Source organism: Vigna unguiculata, chromosome 4 (assembly GCF_037176805.1).
Source record: "Vigna unguiculata cultivar grain cowpea cultivar isolate G323 ecotype 2 chromosome 4, ASM3717680v1, whole genome shotgun sequence".
Lineage (NCBI taxonomy): Eukaryota > Viridiplantae > Streptophyta > Magnoliopsida > Fabales > Fabaceae > Vigna > Vigna unguiculata.
Genome location: NC_140795.1, coordinates 49,218,595 through 49,236,945, shown reverse-complemented (window position 1 = coordinate 49,236,945; position 18,351 = coordinate 49,218,595). Strand labels below are relative to the sequence as shown.

The 18,351-nt window shown below is 33.3% G+C and overlaps 3 protein-coding genes across 3 annotated transcripts; 1 reads left to right on the top strand and 2 right to left on the bottom strand.

Moving 5' to 3' along the window:
• Positions 1 to 1,349: 1,349 nt before the first annotated feature.
• LOC114181439 (structural maintenance of chromosomes-like protein, putative (DUF3531)) lies at positions 1,350 to 5,014 on the bottom strand. The gene is made up of 7 exons (XM_028067899.2): positions 4,627 to 5,014; positions 4,377 to 4,550; positions 4,215 to 4,293; positions 4,061 to 4,120; positions 2,984 to 3,105; positions 2,235 to 2,306; positions 1,350 to 1,747 (listed from the first exon to the last, which is right to left on the bottom strand). The coding sequence occupies exons 1-7, from the start codon at positions 4,935 to 4,937 to the stop codon at positions 1,645 to 1,647; spliced, it is 921 nt and encodes a 306-aa protein (XP_027923700.1). The 5' UTR covers positions 4,938 to 5,014; the 3' UTR covers positions 1,350 to 1,644.
• A 573-nt stretch (positions 5,015 to 5,587) lies between these two features.
• Positions 5,588 to 9,217, bottom strand: LOC114181778 (pyruvate kinase, cytosolic isozyme). Its single transcript, XM_085672365.1, has 4 exons — positions 8,968 to 9,217; positions 8,603 to 8,892; positions 7,169 to 7,630; positions 5,588 to 6,636 (listed from the first exon to the last, which is right to left on the bottom strand). The coding sequence occupies exons 2-4, from the start codon at positions 8,858 to 8,860 to the stop codon at positions 5,824 to 5,826; spliced, it is 1,533 nt and encodes a 510-aa protein (XP_085528491.1). The 5' UTR covers positions 8,861 to 8,892; positions 8,968 to 9,217; the 3' UTR covers positions 5,588 to 5,823.
• Positions 9,218 to 14,700: 5,483 nt separating this feature from the next.
• Positions 14,701 to 17,552, top strand: LOC114181780 (uncharacterized). Its single transcript, XM_028068331.2, has 4 exons — positions 14,701 to 14,942; positions 15,013 to 15,079; positions 15,181 to 15,261; positions 17,197 to 17,552. The coding sequence occupies exons 1-4, from the start codon at positions 14,781 to 14,783 to the stop codon at positions 17,259 to 17,261; spliced, it is 375 nt and encodes a 124-aa protein (XP_027924132.2). The 5' UTR covers positions 14,701 to 14,780; the 3' UTR covers positions 17,262 to 17,552.
• Positions 17,553 to 18,351: the final 799 nt, after the last annotated feature.

Below are 18,351 nucleotides of genomic sequence, written 5' to 3'. Positions count from 1 at the left end.
TAACTTGAGTCGAAGGTCAAAACGAGTTGATCTAAGTCGAAGTTCGAATCAAGTTGACCCTGGCTGAATGTCAAGCCAAGTCGGCCAAGCCAAGTTGATGGGTGAGCCGAGTCGGGTCGGGCTGAAAGTGGAGTCAAGTTGACCCGGGTCGAAGGTTGAATCAAGTTAAATTTGTCCAGATTGAAGGTCAAGTAGAGTTGGCCCAACTCAAAGGTCGATCCGAGTTAGCCCAGATTAAATCTTTATGAGTCGATCCAAACTAAAAGTCGAGACAAGTCATCCTGGATCAAAAGTCAAACTAACTTAACTTAGGCTCAAGGATAAAGTTGAGTTTGTCTTAAAATAGAAATTGAATTACTCTATCCAAACAAGAAAATTGAAATCTAAGATTCCATCTAAATAAATTATTTAATAAATGAAAAGAATTCAATGTGTTGCAAGGAAAACATGTTTGCTTCTTGACGTTGCCGGTACAAATGGGGCTGAATTTGCCCAAAAAAGCTACCCGCAATAAGGCCCATGCAGGGTGCAGAATTACTTTGGAGGTGGAAAATGGACATAAATCAAGCAGGATGTTGCTTCATGCAATCTATTGTATTTAGAATGGGAGTACAGTTTCTCTGTGGTGTGTTATTTCAAGTTTGTTCAAGCTACATGATGGTTCTCAAGAGTTCTTTCTTATGGCTCATGTGTTTTTATGCAGCGTATTACTAGTTTTAGCCTATCTCTTAGCTTGTTTTTCTTTGCTTTAAAATTAAAATATGTCAATTTTGTTTGTAGTTGTGTATCTTGTTGGGTCCTTTTGTGGTTTAACCTTTGTTTAAGTGTGTTTAAAAATACCATATATCTTGTACAAATGATAATGATGTAAGTTTTCTTTTTTTAAAAGAGTTTGAGCACTCCAAATATTCTTATTATATTTCTTTTTTGATGATAAAAAAATACTATATATTTTAATTTCTTGAAATTTTTGAAATCACTCGTCCAAACACATGGATGGGATTTGATTCTACCGTAGAAAATATCATTAAGTGATCGCTTGGGAATTTTAAGACTAAGTGAAGTGGGAGTTCTCTTATTTTCATGCATCATGAAGAGGATTTGTCGAAAAATACTTCGGAGAGGAAGGTGGAAACTACGCAATGAAATTCTTACTAAGAAAAAATTCCAAGGCGAGGCTCAAGTCTAGATGCCCGAAACCAAAAGAGAAATGCTGGTTCAAATAAGATTATTTGTTGGTTAATCACTGAAAAATGTTCTTTTCAAGTATAACTTCATTTTAAATCTTGAAGCAAGTTTTCGTCTCGCAGCTAAGTTTCGTAATCAAACTTTTTAAACCTGTAAGAAAGTTTAACTAAAATTTAGAGGATACATGACATTCCTCTGTCAAATTATGTCAAACTGTCTCTTGCAGCGTACCATACCATCATTCTTTCGCACATGATATGTGAAATACAACAAAACCATGCTTTCGCTTCTTAGAAATGAAATTACAGATACGTTAAAGAGCAGTGCCATTTTCCACCGAGTAGGGTAAACTTACCCTAAAGTTAAACTCACCCAAAAAGTTTACCTTTTCGTATGCACATTTGTTACAACCCGTTTTGAACCAAACTGAGAGTACAATGCATGGAGTGTAATGGTTTAAATCTTGAAGTATTTGTAACCATACTCGGGACTTGTCATCCCCTCTTCCCAATCACCCATGCGGCGACCACCAAAAATAATTTGTTGGATTCCAAGATATCTGCTATTCAGAAAAAGGTTACTCACACTAGCTTTTATAAAATAACTAAATATGTTTTTGATCTTTCACTTTTACTGAAAATCAGACCTTGAACCAATTTAGTCTTTTACATTTAGAAATACGTGGATTTAGTCCCTTAAACCAAATTTTTCTAAGTTTATTTGACGTTTCAAACGCATTTTTCAGCTAACATTGAAGTAAATATTTGGTTAAAAGAATATGTGTCAAACAGTGTAAATAAACTAAAATATTATAATGAAATATGTTTGAAACGTCAAATAAACTTAATAAAATTTGGTTAAAAGAATTAAGTCCATGCATTTAAAGAGTTAAGGGACTAAATTGGTTTAGTTTCCAAGGGAGACTAATTCTAATTTTTACTAAAAATTGAAGTACCAAAAACATATTTAACCTTTTATAAAACAACTAACAAGACAAGCACATATATCCTTAATTTAGTCACAAGAATTTTAGTATTCAAACTTACTCCGAGCTCAAGCTAGTTAGGCAGTTGAGCAGCACATCAATTGCAAAATAATCAGATGTACCCAAGTCCACCCTGTAAGATATTCGTATAAAGCTTAAATATGTTTTGTGCCAACACGAATCTTGATTAAATCACATATTTTACAGTTATATAATAATATAATTACATAAAACACATTACATGTGAATGGACTAATGTAAAAAAGTTACATTCATATAAGAAGATTTGTACTCCAATTGTTTTGTACTTTATTCCTTCATCTTAATTATAATGTAATTAGCTCCAATTTGTTTCTTTTTTCTTTACTTCTCAGTTCTATTCATCCTTTCTTCTGGTTTGTCTCTTGGTCAAACATGTAATCCAAATCACTCCAAGGAAAACTTAAGCTAACAGTAATTTATGTATTGTCAGTTTTACTAAATTTGATTTCTTCTTTTGATTCATTTGACAAGAGATATCATTCACGATACTGGTTGTTTGTTTGAATATTTTTTTTACGAGGTTTCTAGTTTGAGTTGATCAATACAGATTAACTTAAAAATCTCACTTCTTTATATTTTTTGGGATTCTTTATTGTGCTCTCTGCATTTAATTAATTCTGTTTACGACTTTAAGTTTTTAAATACTATAATAAGCTGCGTGTGATTAAAGAGTCTTTGCCAAAATTTCAATATATACTTAGATGAGTTCCTTGTAAAACAACATTTTTACTATTTCACTTTTAAAGAGCTGAGTTCTAGAGTTAATACCACACACGACCCCAATTGTCCTGGAACTCAATATCACTGATATCATGGAAAGATGATGGCATGACTTTGAAACCCTTGTCTGCATCATATAGTGGATCAAACTCCATTGATGAATTTGTCATCTGTCATCAATTCAAGATAATTCAGTTCTTGTCAGAATGTAAAGGTACAAGTAGGAAGCTAGATATAGTTGCCATGACTCATAGTTCATGCAGGTGTATCATTGCCATAGCATCTTTGCACTAAGCTAAACTTGACGAATTCCAAAGACCAAAATCATATAAATTGTCCTTGTTTGTTTATAAATTAAAATTGATGCTTTCATTAGGGAGATAAGAAAGTCGATATAAAAATAGTTTACTGAAACATTAGTAATATACTTTCTAAATACTCTTTGAAACATATTCTTCACTATTAGATGAAATTTGTTGAAACAATGAGTCTTACTCCACCAACAGTAATGAGTCTCATTGGTGATTTCTTAGTTTCCTATATGCTTCCAAGCAACAACCTAGCATTAACTTTCTCACCCATTCATTCACGCCAACATGGTAATTGAAGGGTGATTCAAAAAATGAATCAACAATAATAACATGTGGAACTTGAAGGGTTACAATAAAGTGTCCAAAAAATGAGAGAATCTATCATATAATGGCTTGCAGAAGAACTACAGTAGGCAAAAGAAAAAATAAAACCAATTCAAATAGGGAAGAGTGAAATGCACTAAAATACAATAATCTACTCAGGAACAAGCTAATCCAAAGCAAACAAAAAAACTAAATCAAGAATAGAACACGCTAGAGCAGAGAACTAGTGCCAAACTGATTGATAATAAAGAAAAACATGCCAAACAGTAACAGCTTAGAACTAGCTAATGGTGTTTGAGAAGATTTTGTAAGAAAGTGAGAAACAAAGTTTTTATGAACGTGCTCGAGTAGTTTCACCACTCAGCTTGAAAATTTATTTTCCATAGAGTTACAAAGATAATCAAGGCCAACTACAAATATAGGAGATGGTGCCAACACTAAAGTGTTACAAGACAGCAACAGAAAACTGAAGAAGTGAACATGGCCTCACCTGCAAATTTGATGAATTGAAGGCACCAAGGCGACCCATGACATACCATGATTGAATAACCTGCATTTTACATGAAGAATACAGATAAATTTTATGAATAAATATAACTACATATTAAAAGCTAAAAGTCTAAAAGTTAAAACTAAACACTTACATTACCGATTAGATTAACATCCCTATCTGATGGTGGTCCATACAATTCAAACCAGATATATGAATCAGTTGGATTGAAGCTGCAAGAGGGAATGCAGAGCTAATTGAAAATGGGTTTTGATAAACACACAGAAATTGGTGAAATGCAAGTATGTTTGTGTACTTTCTGAAGGTGACTTTGAAAGCAAGGACGGATCCTGTTTTTGACTTTTGAAAGTCTCGACCTTTCCTTCGAACCCTATCTTCCACGCGTTTCCTCATGAGTTCAGGGTTGCCAATACTATCTCCAAGAACGCCACGGAGTTCTTCGTCGTCTTTGCAGGCATTTTCGAGGACTCTGAAGGCAAAACAGAGCATCGATTAATAAATAGAAGAAGCATCATTAATGGAGGAATGAAGAGAAAGACGGTTACTTTGCCCAAGCAGGGTAGTTGTGGAGCCTCTCGTATTCACGCTTCTGTTTCTCTTCTCGAACTTTAAGCAGTCTGCGACCTCTGGCGGTAGTTCCCGACCCTTTTATGTCCTCCGGGTCACCGGAAGTGTGAGGGTTACCGTCGGAGAGACCAGAGACAGAGACAGTGACAGAGACAGGACGAGGAGGAGAACGAAGTCGAAGACGAAAACTCGTATTGGTCCTTGCAGTTGAGGAAGAGTAGCAACATCCCAATCCGATGATGGATTTGGCCTCCACCCACTGCCAACGGCAATAACATCCATAAGCCATCTCTCTCACTCTGCTTCTCAAATGCTTATCGTCTCTTTTTGTAGGCAGACCAGACAAGTACGATGTTTTTTTTTTCGTTTTTACCAAATTACGTTAATAACTTCTCAACATTTAGGCTAAAGTGTTTCTTAACTAGAGTATGAATGTAATGTATTTTTAGCCATTAACAAAAACTCATGTAAATAGAGAGAGAGGATGAAATATGAGTGCGATTGTTTGACTTTAATTTTATAATATTCAGATAAATTTATGATAAACAAGTTTGCCACTATTAAATTGTTTATGTATCAATGTAAAAAGTACGTGACAACTTTTTATTTGCTTAAAACAATAAAGAAAAATAAAATGGATGGCTTATGGGTATAAGAAAACTCAACACACCCGTCCTTCAGTTAAGAAACTTCTTCATCCGTGAATCATAACATTTAGGTGTGAATAATTATCTGTATTTAAAAAGCAAACATAAATCAATGAAGTTCACCGTTTTTTGTACAGGACACACTAATTCGTATTTTGTGGCAATGTTATAATGGCATTGCCGTGTTCATTCCTAGCATGTGGAGCTTCTTTATCAGAACTATTTTGTCATATCCCTACTTCAAATACACACTATGAAACGAGGTATCTATCAGACCAAAAGCAATCATACGTTAAAAAGCAAGAATACTGATTTATTTCCATGACATATCTTTCAGTGTACTCCGCAGCATTAACAGCGAATAACAAAACTCAATTTATCTAAAGCTAGTAACTAAATCTTCCATTTTATGATATAATGGATAAACAGCACAAAAGTTTCACAAACAAAAGCCAAAACATAGCCCTGCATCAGTTTGTGCCACGCGGGCGAATAACACATTCAGCTCCTCAGTATATCTTGCGTTTATTATTTCACTATGCAGATCTTTATAACAGAGGCAGCTCCGATACGATGCAGTGCAACAACAGCATCACCAGGCTTACAAAGACCCCTTTCTGTTGCAGACTTAAGAGCAGCTTCCAGAATCACCTCTGTGGATTCTGCATCAGTAGCTTTAGCAGATCCCTCGCCCAATATAGGAATCAAGCCCCTGTATATTAAGCTGTGCCTTGCTGGCGTCTCATCACTGCAGGTCCAATCAAATGAGTCTGTGGTCAAAACTGGAACCACCACTGACAATATTGGAACCGCTGGCCTATACTTGGCAACTAATTTGGCTGTAGACCCACCACGTGTCAGCACAACAATGAGTTTTGCTTTGGCTTTGTTAGCTGTGCGGACAGCAGATGATGCAAGGCTTTCCAGTGGACTCATAGGCAAGGGGGTAGACCTTATCATCTCTTTGAAGATAGCACCATAGTCAAGGGATGATTCTGCTTCAATACAAATACGAGCCATGATTTTCACAGCAAGTTCAGGGTATGCCCCGGCAGCACTTTCACCACTAAGCATGACACAATCTGTTCCATCAAGAACTGCATTAGCTACATCAGTTGCTTCAGCTCGGGTTGGCCTGGGGGACTTGATCATTGATTCAAGCATTTGGGTGGCAGTGACCACAGGCTTCCCAACAAGATTACACTTGTATATCATCATTTTCTGTGCCAGAAAAATCTTTTCAACCGGGATCTCCATTCCAAGATCACCACGGGCCACCATGAATGCATCCGTCTCCCGAAGGATTTCATCAAAATTCAGGACTCCCTCCTGATTCTCAACCTTGGAATATCATAAAATCATTAAAATAGAAATCAGGTTTTGTGAACTGAAAGAGACGAACTGGTAAAAGAAAACCTCCAGCATATGTAAATATAAAACAATTAGATAATACTACATACTACATATATAAAATCCAAACAAGCATGCACCTTGTGTTAAAGTGAAGACATTAAGAATATGGAATAAATTGAACTCAATGCATAGAAGACATTATGTGCGTGTGCGTGTGTGTATGGATACTACTGGGTGGTATGGAAGGGAGGCTAAAAGCATGGTTTCCCCCAGTCATTATTCCTAATTATGGAATACTTGACCAATATAAATTACACTTTTTACAATACACAACAAACACTATTCCTGTCGTAGATGTGCAACTCGTGTATGATGAGGAAAAAACACAGCTCTTTCCACATCAACTGAGAAACCACAAAGGAAAAATAGATCACAATTAATAATAAAATCTCTAGTTTATTTTGAAAGATGCACAAGGTTTTTTATTACGGAAATTGCATAAGAATGCAATAAAAAATACCTTTGACATCAACTGAATATTCTTTGCATGTGGACCCAGAACCTTTCGGACATTAACAAGATCTGAGCCTTTCCGCACAAATGAAAGTGCAATCATATCAATCTTGTTGGGTACACCCCATTGAAGAATATCTTCCTTATCCTTCTCAGTAAGTGTGGGAAGATCCACCACAACACCAGGAAGATTAACATTTTTTCTCTCACCCAAGGTGGCAGTGTTTTCACAACGACATCTAACAGTACCAGCATCAGGATCACAAGACAGGACAGTGAGAGTGATTGTCCCATCAGAGCATAGTATGGTATTTCCAGGCTTCAAGTGGACAGGCAGTTTCTTGTAACTCATCGATATCATCTCCGGGTCCCCCTTAATATCATAATCAGTAGTTATGGTGATTTCTTGTCCTTCTTTGAGTTGAATAGGTTTTCCATCTTTCAGAAAACCAGTTCGAATCTCAGGTCCCTGCAGAAATACAGCATATAGCAGATGTACACGGAATGTTAATGATTTATTGAATAAAAAATCCATCACCATAAGAGAAATAGAACTTTACAATGTCAAGAACAAGATATCCTCCTTAATAAGATATTTACAGGGGAAAAACACAAAGCTGTACAACTACTGCATTAAAATGTAAAACTAAGAGCATAAACTGGCCATGAGAAGTGCGACAAATTTAAGCATTTAATAGCAACCAGATAAAATACAGTTGTTAGAAAATCCATTCAAGAAGGCCAAAGGCACTTTGAACTTCTGTCCACAAGCTAATAGCTATATATGACACTATATATGGAAACAACAAACTTAACACTTACCACCATTCCATCACCAAAATCATTGATCACTTAAAAAAAAATAGAGCAGGCATTGAATCAAGACATGGGAGAATCATGTCTGCATGAATAGTAAGAAGCGTTAACTTTATGCATAAATAACTAATTTTATACGTTAAGTAGTGTTTGGGTGAGCATTAGCAAACTAGGCTTTGAATGATTTCAATTTTGACCATCTTGGATGAATCTGAATTGGAAGCGACGCAATCTGAGCTCGAAAACTCTTTATCTAAAAAGCATATTTATAGAGAAAGATAGTACACATTACACAATTCCCAACCTAGAGCATAAGATATAATCTTTCGCCTTGAATCTAACGTGCTGGAATTTAAAGCTAAAAAATTGATTTCAAACACCCAAAATATCATTTTAATTGTTTAGAATCTCATTTCTTTCTAGAAATGCCCCCACCAAATTTACATACAAGCTATAAAAATGTCGAGCTTAGAAATGTCCCCAAATGCGTAATAAATGCACTGGTTCAATAGTGAATGAAGAAAGGAAGAACAGGGGCAATGAAAAGAAAAATGAAATGAAGAATACAAAGAGGGTACACAGTAGAAGAGAAAAATTGAGTGGATGAAAAGAACGGCGAAATGACCTTAGTGTCGAGCATGACAGCACAGAGAATTCCGGTGTTGTGCATAGCAATTTTGAGATTGTTGAGGGTTTCCTGATGATACTCGTGGGTGCCATGAGAGAAGTTGAAACGAGCAACGTTCATCCCCGCCCTCAGAAGCTTCTCGGTCATTTCCACGGATCGGGAAGCAGGACCCAACGTACACACTATTTTGGTTTTAGGAACACGCCCATCATTGGGTAGCTCCTTCAAGATCCCTTCGATCTCTATATTCGCCATTCTAACTCACTCCTTCACTGCTACTCCTCTCTCTGAACAATCAACATTCAGATCAATCAAATAAACAAAACCAACAACCAGACACGACAGGGGAAGCACAAACAAACCTTAGATTGGGACAACACCAGCCTCGGTCTGAGTCGAGAGGGTTAGGTTGCAGAGGGTCTCAATCTCACACTCACTCCTATTTATTTATTTATTTTAGCATAATAGAAACCTATGTTTTTTTGTCTTCCAAACACCACCCAACACGCGTTACGGGATTTTTATGCTTCCTTGAATTTAAAAGTCGCCACGAGTCCACCACTTTCCCCAACTCCCACAGAATCACAAAAACAAAAGCACTTTTGCGCCTTTCCACAACTGAATTCTACGTTTTTCTATTGGTAAATATTTTCTTTTCTTAATTTTCGATGAATTTTAAAATTATTTTATTTAAAATTTTAAAATAATTCGAATCTTTATTTTTAAAATACGTTAATTTAGTTATTTTAATCAAATTTTATTTAATTTATTTAATATTTTAAACATATTTTATAATAATATTTATTTGATATTAAAATAAAAATGTGTTCAACGTATAAACAATTCAGTTATATTTTTAAATGCGTACAAAACATCAAATACATTCAACAAAATTTGATTAAAAATGATTAAGTCTACGTATTTTGAAAGATGAAAGATTAAATTGGTCAAAAATTTTAAAATGAATTAATTTTAAAATTTACTTAAAATTAAAAGACTAAAAATTATTTATTTATTTTTATTTCCAAAATTACGGTAGTTATGGTGCCGTGGTTATTAATTAAAGTGCTTATGTTCTACTTTTTTTCTTATTCACAATATGTATTAGTAAGACATAGTATTAGCGTTTGGGGCGTGGTTTTAGGTTTCAGATCCGAAGCCCAACGTCACTGTGGGCTGGGCCCACTGATTTGGACTCTGAAGATTAGACGGCGACGTCTCCTTCGGTGTGCGCCCCACGGTTTTGCGGGTGAGTCTCAAGATGGTATTTTAGAATAATCACTTTCTTTTACTTTTGTCCTAATCAAGAATCACTTTTTTTTAGTACTGCACTTGGTTGCTTTTCTACGTTCTTTTTCAACACCTTCTTTTTTCTACATTGTGATGCATGCACACTTCTGTTTTTCTTGGGGGAAAAGAAAACTCTATATATCGTAAATGTCGATGAACGATGGTAAATTATAAATGTTTAATAAAATATTATAATATATATTAAAATGATTTTCATGTCAAATGTAAAACTCTTTCGGGGTCATAAATGTCAAATGTTTAAATCTTAAAAATAAAAAATATTTAATTGCATAATTAAATTAAGTTTACATTGTAAAAAAATTAAATTGGAATCTATAACAATATATAAAGAGAATTTCCTCTTTTGTGTCCACATTTCATAATATCAATTCTACCCTTAATAATATAATTATTTATTAAATTTTCTAAAATTAACAGTTATTTTTACCTATTTTTTATAAAATTGTTTTTCTTTTTTTTTATTCATCAATAAATTATTTTTCTATTCATTTCATTTTATTTTTAATAAATATAAATTTATTTTATATATTAAATTAATAACATTCTATTATCATCTACTAACATACTATCATTTATATTTAAAAAATGCGTACACACATACGTGATAGCGCCGGTTTGTACTATAAAAGTGTGAATATTGAAAACAATTTGTATAATAAAATATTAAATTAAAAATAATTTCAAATTATTAAAACTAAAAAAATCAACTACTATAAAAATTTCAAATTTGTCCTCACTTAGTTTCGCGATTATTGTACAAATGTTTTTGTGTTTATGTCATTCAAACATTATTTGTAGGAATTTATCATATTGTCATTTATTCTTATTCACATCTTTCACATTCTTTCTTGGTTTTTGTGGTATTTTCATCTTTTCATCAAGTTCTTCTTCCCCGTCCAATTTTTCTTCTTTGCTCATTTGTTCGATCACACCCTAACTTTTTCTCCTCATTTTCCCTTAGGTTTTGTTATTTTTTGATATACTCTAGTGCATTAAAGACTACCATGAAAACATCATCAGACATGAAAAGGAAAGCACAATTGAAGATGGTTTTGACGATTAAAGGTCCAAAGGTTCAAAACAAGCAAATAAGTTATTTTGTTTTTTTTACCAAGAATCCAAAATGTTTGTTTTTTCTTTTGTCATTTGTGAACTCCACACAATCGGCTTGTAAAATGATGTTTGCACTTCTTATATATTATGAATTTGTCTTATATCTAGTCGATGTGGGACTTCCAACACAATTTCTTTCTTCTTTTTTTCACTTCTTTCATTTCCTGTTTATCTTTGCCTTCATGAATTTTGTGAAATTGAAATTTACTTCACTGCCCATGAAACTCTTTTCGTGTGCTAGGTTTTCTTACTCCTCAAATATTTATTGCATGGGAGACAAAGGCGAGAGAGAACGCCTTCAATGATCGAAGGAGTGAAAGATTCAATTTTGAATGATATCAAGCACATGGGTAAGTTCTTTTTTTTACTACAAAGATTTTTTGCATTTTAATTGAGGAGATTAATAAAAACAATGACAATGTTTGTTTATTTGTTTTAGACTAAATCAAAATAGAAATAAATAGAAATAAGGGGTGAGACTGAAGCAAAATGACAAAGACTGAAATAAGAGGTACAAGTTTAAGGTTTATGATTGGTAAGGATTCTATAACAAATTATTTTATTTTATTTTTTATTAAGAAGTTGTTTTAAGATATGGTAAAGAACCATATTAAACAATTTTTTATTCAACATTTGTTTTCCCTTTTTTAAGAAGAATCATTTGATTTTTCATTAAAAATGTACATCTTTGTTTTTTTTTCCATTTATCAACAATTTTAAGAAAAAAGTTATTTTGACACTGTTTTTAATTTTGACTTTCATTTGACACCAGATTTAATAATAAAATATTATATTAACGTTATAAAAATACATATAAATAAAATATTATAATAAAATAATAGTTTTTTGAAGTGTTAAATGGAAGTAAGAGAAAATTGGTCGTGTGAAAGTACTATTGTCCCAATTTTAATGCTTATGGTGAGATCTTTTATCTTTTTATTGAAGAATCTAAACAAAAAAAGGATAAACTTTTTTTTGAGTTTGAGACAGGAGTTAATAAAATCATAGTTAAGACCTTTTTAAGGACCACAAAGCAGTGTAACTCTAGAATATAATATTTTGTTTGCTAATACCTCCTCATGACCTTTCTAGAGGAATGAGAGCTTAAGAGTAGCATAACCTAATAGAATGTACTAACCACACCCCTAGTTTGTAAAAAGACAAGGTGTAAAAGGGAAGACTTTTGCTAACCTTCTAAATGGACAAGGTGTGAAAACATAATACTTTGTTGACTTTTGTTATACCTTGGAAATGAATGAATGCAGTTTTCATCATCTAACGACATTAATTTTTTTTTTTACATGACAAACAATTTTGCCACGTGTTGACACATATAGGTGCCTTTATTTCTCCTTTTATGCCACGTGTCGACACATATAGGTGCCTTTATTTCTCCTTTTATGCCATATGTCAACACATATAAGTGCCCTTATTTCTCCTCTTACCCCTTCCTTGCCTTTTTGTTCCCTACCCTTCCCCACCCCCTGGCTGCTGCTCGCCTCCCTCTACCATCCTCACCATTGCTCCCCTTCCTCTACCTTCCCTACAACTGCCACTTTGACCGATTTAGTGAGGGAGCGATGTTGTTGGGAGCCGCATAGGTTAGCAATGTGAAACCTCCTTTACTCTTTGACAGGTTTTCCATCAAATTCAATGACAACATTGCCAGAACATAACCCAATACACTCTTAAGGGGATCTAAGAGTTACCTAACCAAATGCATTGAAGTTCCCCTCAGACAAATACATAATTTCAAGTATTCTAATGCTTGTGTATCATTGATGAGTGCAAAACATGTTATCTCACAAAATAAACGATTACATAACAAGTAAAATTAGAAGATATAAACAAAAAGAAAATCAATTCACAAGGACAACTACAAAATTTGTCATATTATTGTGTGATCAAAATGTGCAAGTATGGTTTTGTAGTATCTCCTTCATATTTTGTAGTGTCTTGATTTTCTAGTTTGACAATGTACAAATATTTCACTAATACACAAATCCACCCAGCCTTTCTATCAACATCCATCCATTAATTTGAAGCCCCAAACTAATAATAAGAGCCATTACTAAAAAAGGCATCTTAATCCATGTAAATACCTTATGACCACATGAACTCCAGTAGCACCATTCCTTCACCAAATTGGACGCAAGGCATATATTAGAAGGGTAAACAAAAGGGAAGAGTGGTGAGGAGGGTGGGAGGAGGGGAGTAGCAATTAGGGAGGGACATGACTAGGGAGGGTGAGGAAGGGGAGAGAAGAGAGAAGGGCACATACACATGTTAACATGTAGCAAACCACGTAAAAAAATAACATCATCATGTTGTAAGGACTAAATCCATTCATTTATAAAGTATTGGGACTACAAATGATTAAAGTTTCGGATATGGACAAATTCCAAAACTGCGTTATAGTTTAGAGACTAAAAACATGTTTAACCCTTAATAACTTGATCCTACATTTTACCTTTTGATTCATTTTGATTCCTTTTTTTTACTTAATTAAATCAATTTTTTTATAAGACTCAATTGAATCCCTGTTTTTTATAAGAAATATCAATGTGACCCATTCCATTAAATTGACATTAACATTATTTGAAAATACCACATGTCATAATATGAATATCTGGGTCATCTTCTACTTGGAAGGTGTCCCATGCAAAAATAAGAGAAGTTCCAATGTAAAAAATGACATGAATTTTGACACGTGTCAATCATAGATTTTGACATGTGATACTTTCAAATAGTGTTAAAATCAATTTAAGAGATAATCATATTGATTTTTTTACAAAAATAAATACTCAATTAATTTAAAAACAATTATAAAAAACCAAAATAAGGTATAAATATAGAACCAATTACTATTAAACCTTAATAAAACCACAATCTATTTAATATTCTTATAATCTAATTTAAATTAGGATTAAATATGTTTTTGGTTCCTTAACTTTAAGTGAATTTTGGAACTAATCAATTTTAAAATTTTGGACCAATTTAGTCATTTATCTTTCGAAATACATGAATTTAGTTCTTTTAATTAAATTTTGTTAGGTTTATTTGATGTTTCGTACGCATTTCAGGATTGTATTTGAGTTGTTTATCCTGTTTGAAACATTTTTGATTTAATGTTAAGTCAAATACTATTATGAAATGCGTTTGAAATGTCAAATAAACTTAACAAAATTTGATTAAAATGACTAAATCCATATATTTCGAAAGATGAATAAATAAATTGGTCAAAAATTTCGAAACAGATTAATTAAAAAGTTCATTGAAAGTTAAGGGACTAAAAACATATTTAACCCTTTAAATTATTAAAAAATAAATATTTAAAATATTTAACGTATAATAATATTGTTCTAAAAGATATATATTATTCTCTAGTAGATTATAAATCTTTAAACCTTACTGGTCATTATTATTTTATATCTTATGTTTTACTATTTACAAATTTATATACAGTAATAATTTTATTTTTTAAACAAGAAAAAAACGAAGACCCGTGTGTGTGAACGGGTCAAGCACTAATTTAAAATAAAAAAGATATGGTGAAAAAAAGTTAATATGGAGGAAATTGAAAAGGAGTTATAAAACTCTAATTTTAATAATAAATTTATTATCAGAATTATAAACAGCAGACAAGAAAATATAGTATTATTTAAATTAAATAATTATAAACAGCAGAGGTATTATTAAGAGAAGAGAGGGAACGGTGGTTTAGGATTAGGGTTAGGGTTTGGTGTCTGCCATGGCGAAATTCAATGTGGTGCAGAAGCGAAGGAGAGCTCTCATAGCGGAAAAGAAGAGACAGCTTCACGGAGACCCTTCCACCGCCAAGCTCAAGATCAGGGAACAGCCCCATTCCATATCTGGAAAACGAAAGCGCAAGCTCTTCAAAAAATGGCGCCGGGTACTTCACACGCTTTCTTTTTCTATCCTTCACGCTCCCAATTTTCACAATTTGCGTTTTCACTTTTCAGGAGCAAAAGGACGCCATACAGAATGGGTTGATAAGCATGGAAGATGTTCAAATGGCGGTTGCTGAAGGTATCTGCTACTCGTTTCATGGAATCATTACTTTTTGTATCATTGGTGTTTTGTGCTAATACCAGAGAACATGTTTGCTAATTGTTTGATTTTGCGAGCAGGGGATACCAAAGATACCCCTAAACCCCAAAAAATGGTTCGCTTGAAGAAGGCTGTGAAAGTTAGAGTGCCCAAGCGCAAAGGTAAGTCTATCATGCTTATAATTTCTTGTTCTATCTTGCACTAGATTCTGTATATCTATGGGTTATTTTTTTTTCTCTAAAACTTGGGATACATTTGCACAAAGATGTATTATATTATATACAACAAGAGTATAATAATGTACCAAACTACCAATTCCCAATTTTCTTTCTAGGACTTTTAAAACTGATGTTTCACGAATACGTAATGCTAGTAAAAAATACCTAAACTCTACTACATACGAGCAGTGTTAATTCGATTTGATCAACATTTATTTCCTCATAGGCTAACTCATCACTTAATTTAGTTATACGAGCTGTAATGTGTGCAATGCATGGGATATGCAGTATGTTTCACGGACTAGTTAAAGTTCAATACCTAATTTAGGACACGTTTTTATTTTTTATTCAAAGCATTTTTTTATCATTAGCGAACCCCTTGGTAGTACATCAAATTGAACATATGTTGGTTTTGACAAAGGCTGTTGCCTATACTGACATTTTTTGGTCGAACTAGCTTCTCAATATATGCATTCACTTTTTGCCAATTTGTAGTTCTCAGGGCATTATAAAATAGGAATGTAGCTGAGGATACTAGGGTCTGTTTGGTTGATTAAGGACTTCTAGGAGTGAAAAGTTAGAAAATAAATGAAATTAGCTTGTCCACAGGCTAAAATTAGTTTATGCCTGACCTAGTTTGTAGAAGCTTTTTCATACAACTTCCCATTTTATTTATTTATTTTTTAACTTATGCCTAAGCTAATTTACCATGTGGAAAAGGTGTATTTTTTTTTCCTGATTTTCTCTCCTAGAAATCCTTATGGAGAAGCTCACCCGAACAAACCCATAGTTCAGGTATTACATGTTAATACCCTGTTTGGTTAAGAGGATACGGTGGATGGAATTAATGTAGAGTTTGATTGGAGAAGAGAGCCAAAATTATTAAATCTTTTCCACTGACTGCCAAGCTTATCAATATAATTTACTTATGTATATTTGATTCATCAACAATATTTAGTTTATATTCACATATTCAAAGGAATAATTTATAAATTGGGCTGCATGGACGAAAATTGATGAAATAATGGGCCCATATTTCAATTAATTTGCATTACAAGAGAATTTAGAATGACATTGTTAGGAGTCTCATATAAAGTAGTATAATATTGGACTGGTCTACCATCAGTCAGTGTTCAATAGTGAAAGTTGTTGTGGTAGTCGATCCTTAAAGGGTGATAATATTGGGAGTCTTACATCAGTAGAATAAAATACTTGATGTGGTACTCAAGTGTTGAGGTTTTCCTACCTAATGGACCAGTCTTTTGGGTTGAATTATCCTCGTGTTTAAGTTCTAACGAACATTCTTATCCACCTTTACAAACTTATATTAAGGGTTTAATGTATTTCCTCTGTTGTTTTAGTTGATTCTAGATTAAGTCAAGAGTGGAGACATGTTTTCTCTGCCTTTTACTTTATTCAAGTGGGATTAACTATGAGGATATTAGAGGGGAGGGTCCATCTGCTGCAGTCCAATAGCGATTTGCTGTATTTAGGATGGGTCCTAGTTATGAAACATCTAACTCTCCGAAAGGCATAACCTAGTTTTACCTGATCATATCCAAAGTTGAAATTAAAATATATATTGAAGTAATGAATGGGATTGTATTGGATCTGTATTTGTATACAGATCGCATATGGCTTGTTTGGTATGTCAATCGAATAAGCTAACTGACAAGATGAAATCTATTTGATTACAATAGGAACTGGTTTTATCTATAACTAAGGTGACTGCATCGTGTTGTCGCATGATACTCTTTAAAGCTCAATGTATTAAAAAAGTATTGTATAACTGTATGATCATTTTGAGAAATAGCCTTAAAAATGTTTTGACTAAATATTATGTGTTATAACTTTAATATTTGCGGTGACATTGTGCAGGGAAGAATAAAGGAAAGGCTAATGTTCCTGCTGCTGATATATCGGCTGATGCAATGGTGGAGTAAATATGAAGCTTTAATGTTCTACATACTTGGTATGGGGGAGCATGGAAGAGGCCAATGTGTGATGATAAAATTTGTAGCCATAATTTGTAGCCCTTGAGTGATTGATATGCTCTTATACTCTTTCATTTAATGACCTTTAAAGATGAATGGAAATCGGATTAGAAATTTATGGAAAAGGAAAATGCTCCTACCACTGACAGCTTGACGTGCAAGGCAATCTAAAATCAAGTCTGATGTACATGGTTCTTAAATATTCAGAGTATTATGCAGTTTATGCGTTTATCAATAGAATTGACAAATGTCTGGTATTTTAAAATTTCCTCTTTAATGCAAAAAAGGAATTTTGTTTTAACCAAATCAATCGATTTTTTCTGTTGGGACGGGTAGCTTGCAGTAAGCACGAGGCCCATCTTTTAATTAATAATTTTAATAAAATTATGCCAAAATAAATACCTTCCAAAAGACATCTCCTCTAGCATATTGCTGTTTAGATTTACACTGCATTATTAGAAATTATGATGATATTTAACGTGATGGAGTAAGTATGTTTGGTTTCATGCTAAGGAGTTGAATTTTTAATCTAAATTTGTGATTGAGTTCAAACATCAGATAAAGTTTGTCATGGATAACTCTACTAGTTCTAGTTTGAAATACATATAAAAAGTAATTTCAGTCTAAAAATAATTTAGATTAAACACGATTTAAAATTATTTATATTTCAAAGCGCTTATATGATATGATATCAGGGGATATTATATAAGATGGAATTTTACTGTGTGGTAGGTCACAGAATCTGAAGCCCTAAGGAGTAGTTTGTGTTTAAAGAAAATGATAGTGGTTATGGGTGAGTGAGAGTGGTAATTGGTAGAGGACACATAACAGGTAAGAAAAGCTTGCAAAAAATTGAGGAGTGAGGATTTGTGGGCATAATTTAAATGTCCCATAAATGTTGGTTTTGGTGACTATTGTTGGCGATCTGTTTTTGAATGTTTGGTTGGTACTCTTAAAATCGTACATTGCAATGCAGTTTTGAAGTGGTGGAAAAGTATTCTGGTTGGAGATGTGGGTCCTCAACTAAGATATTGTAATT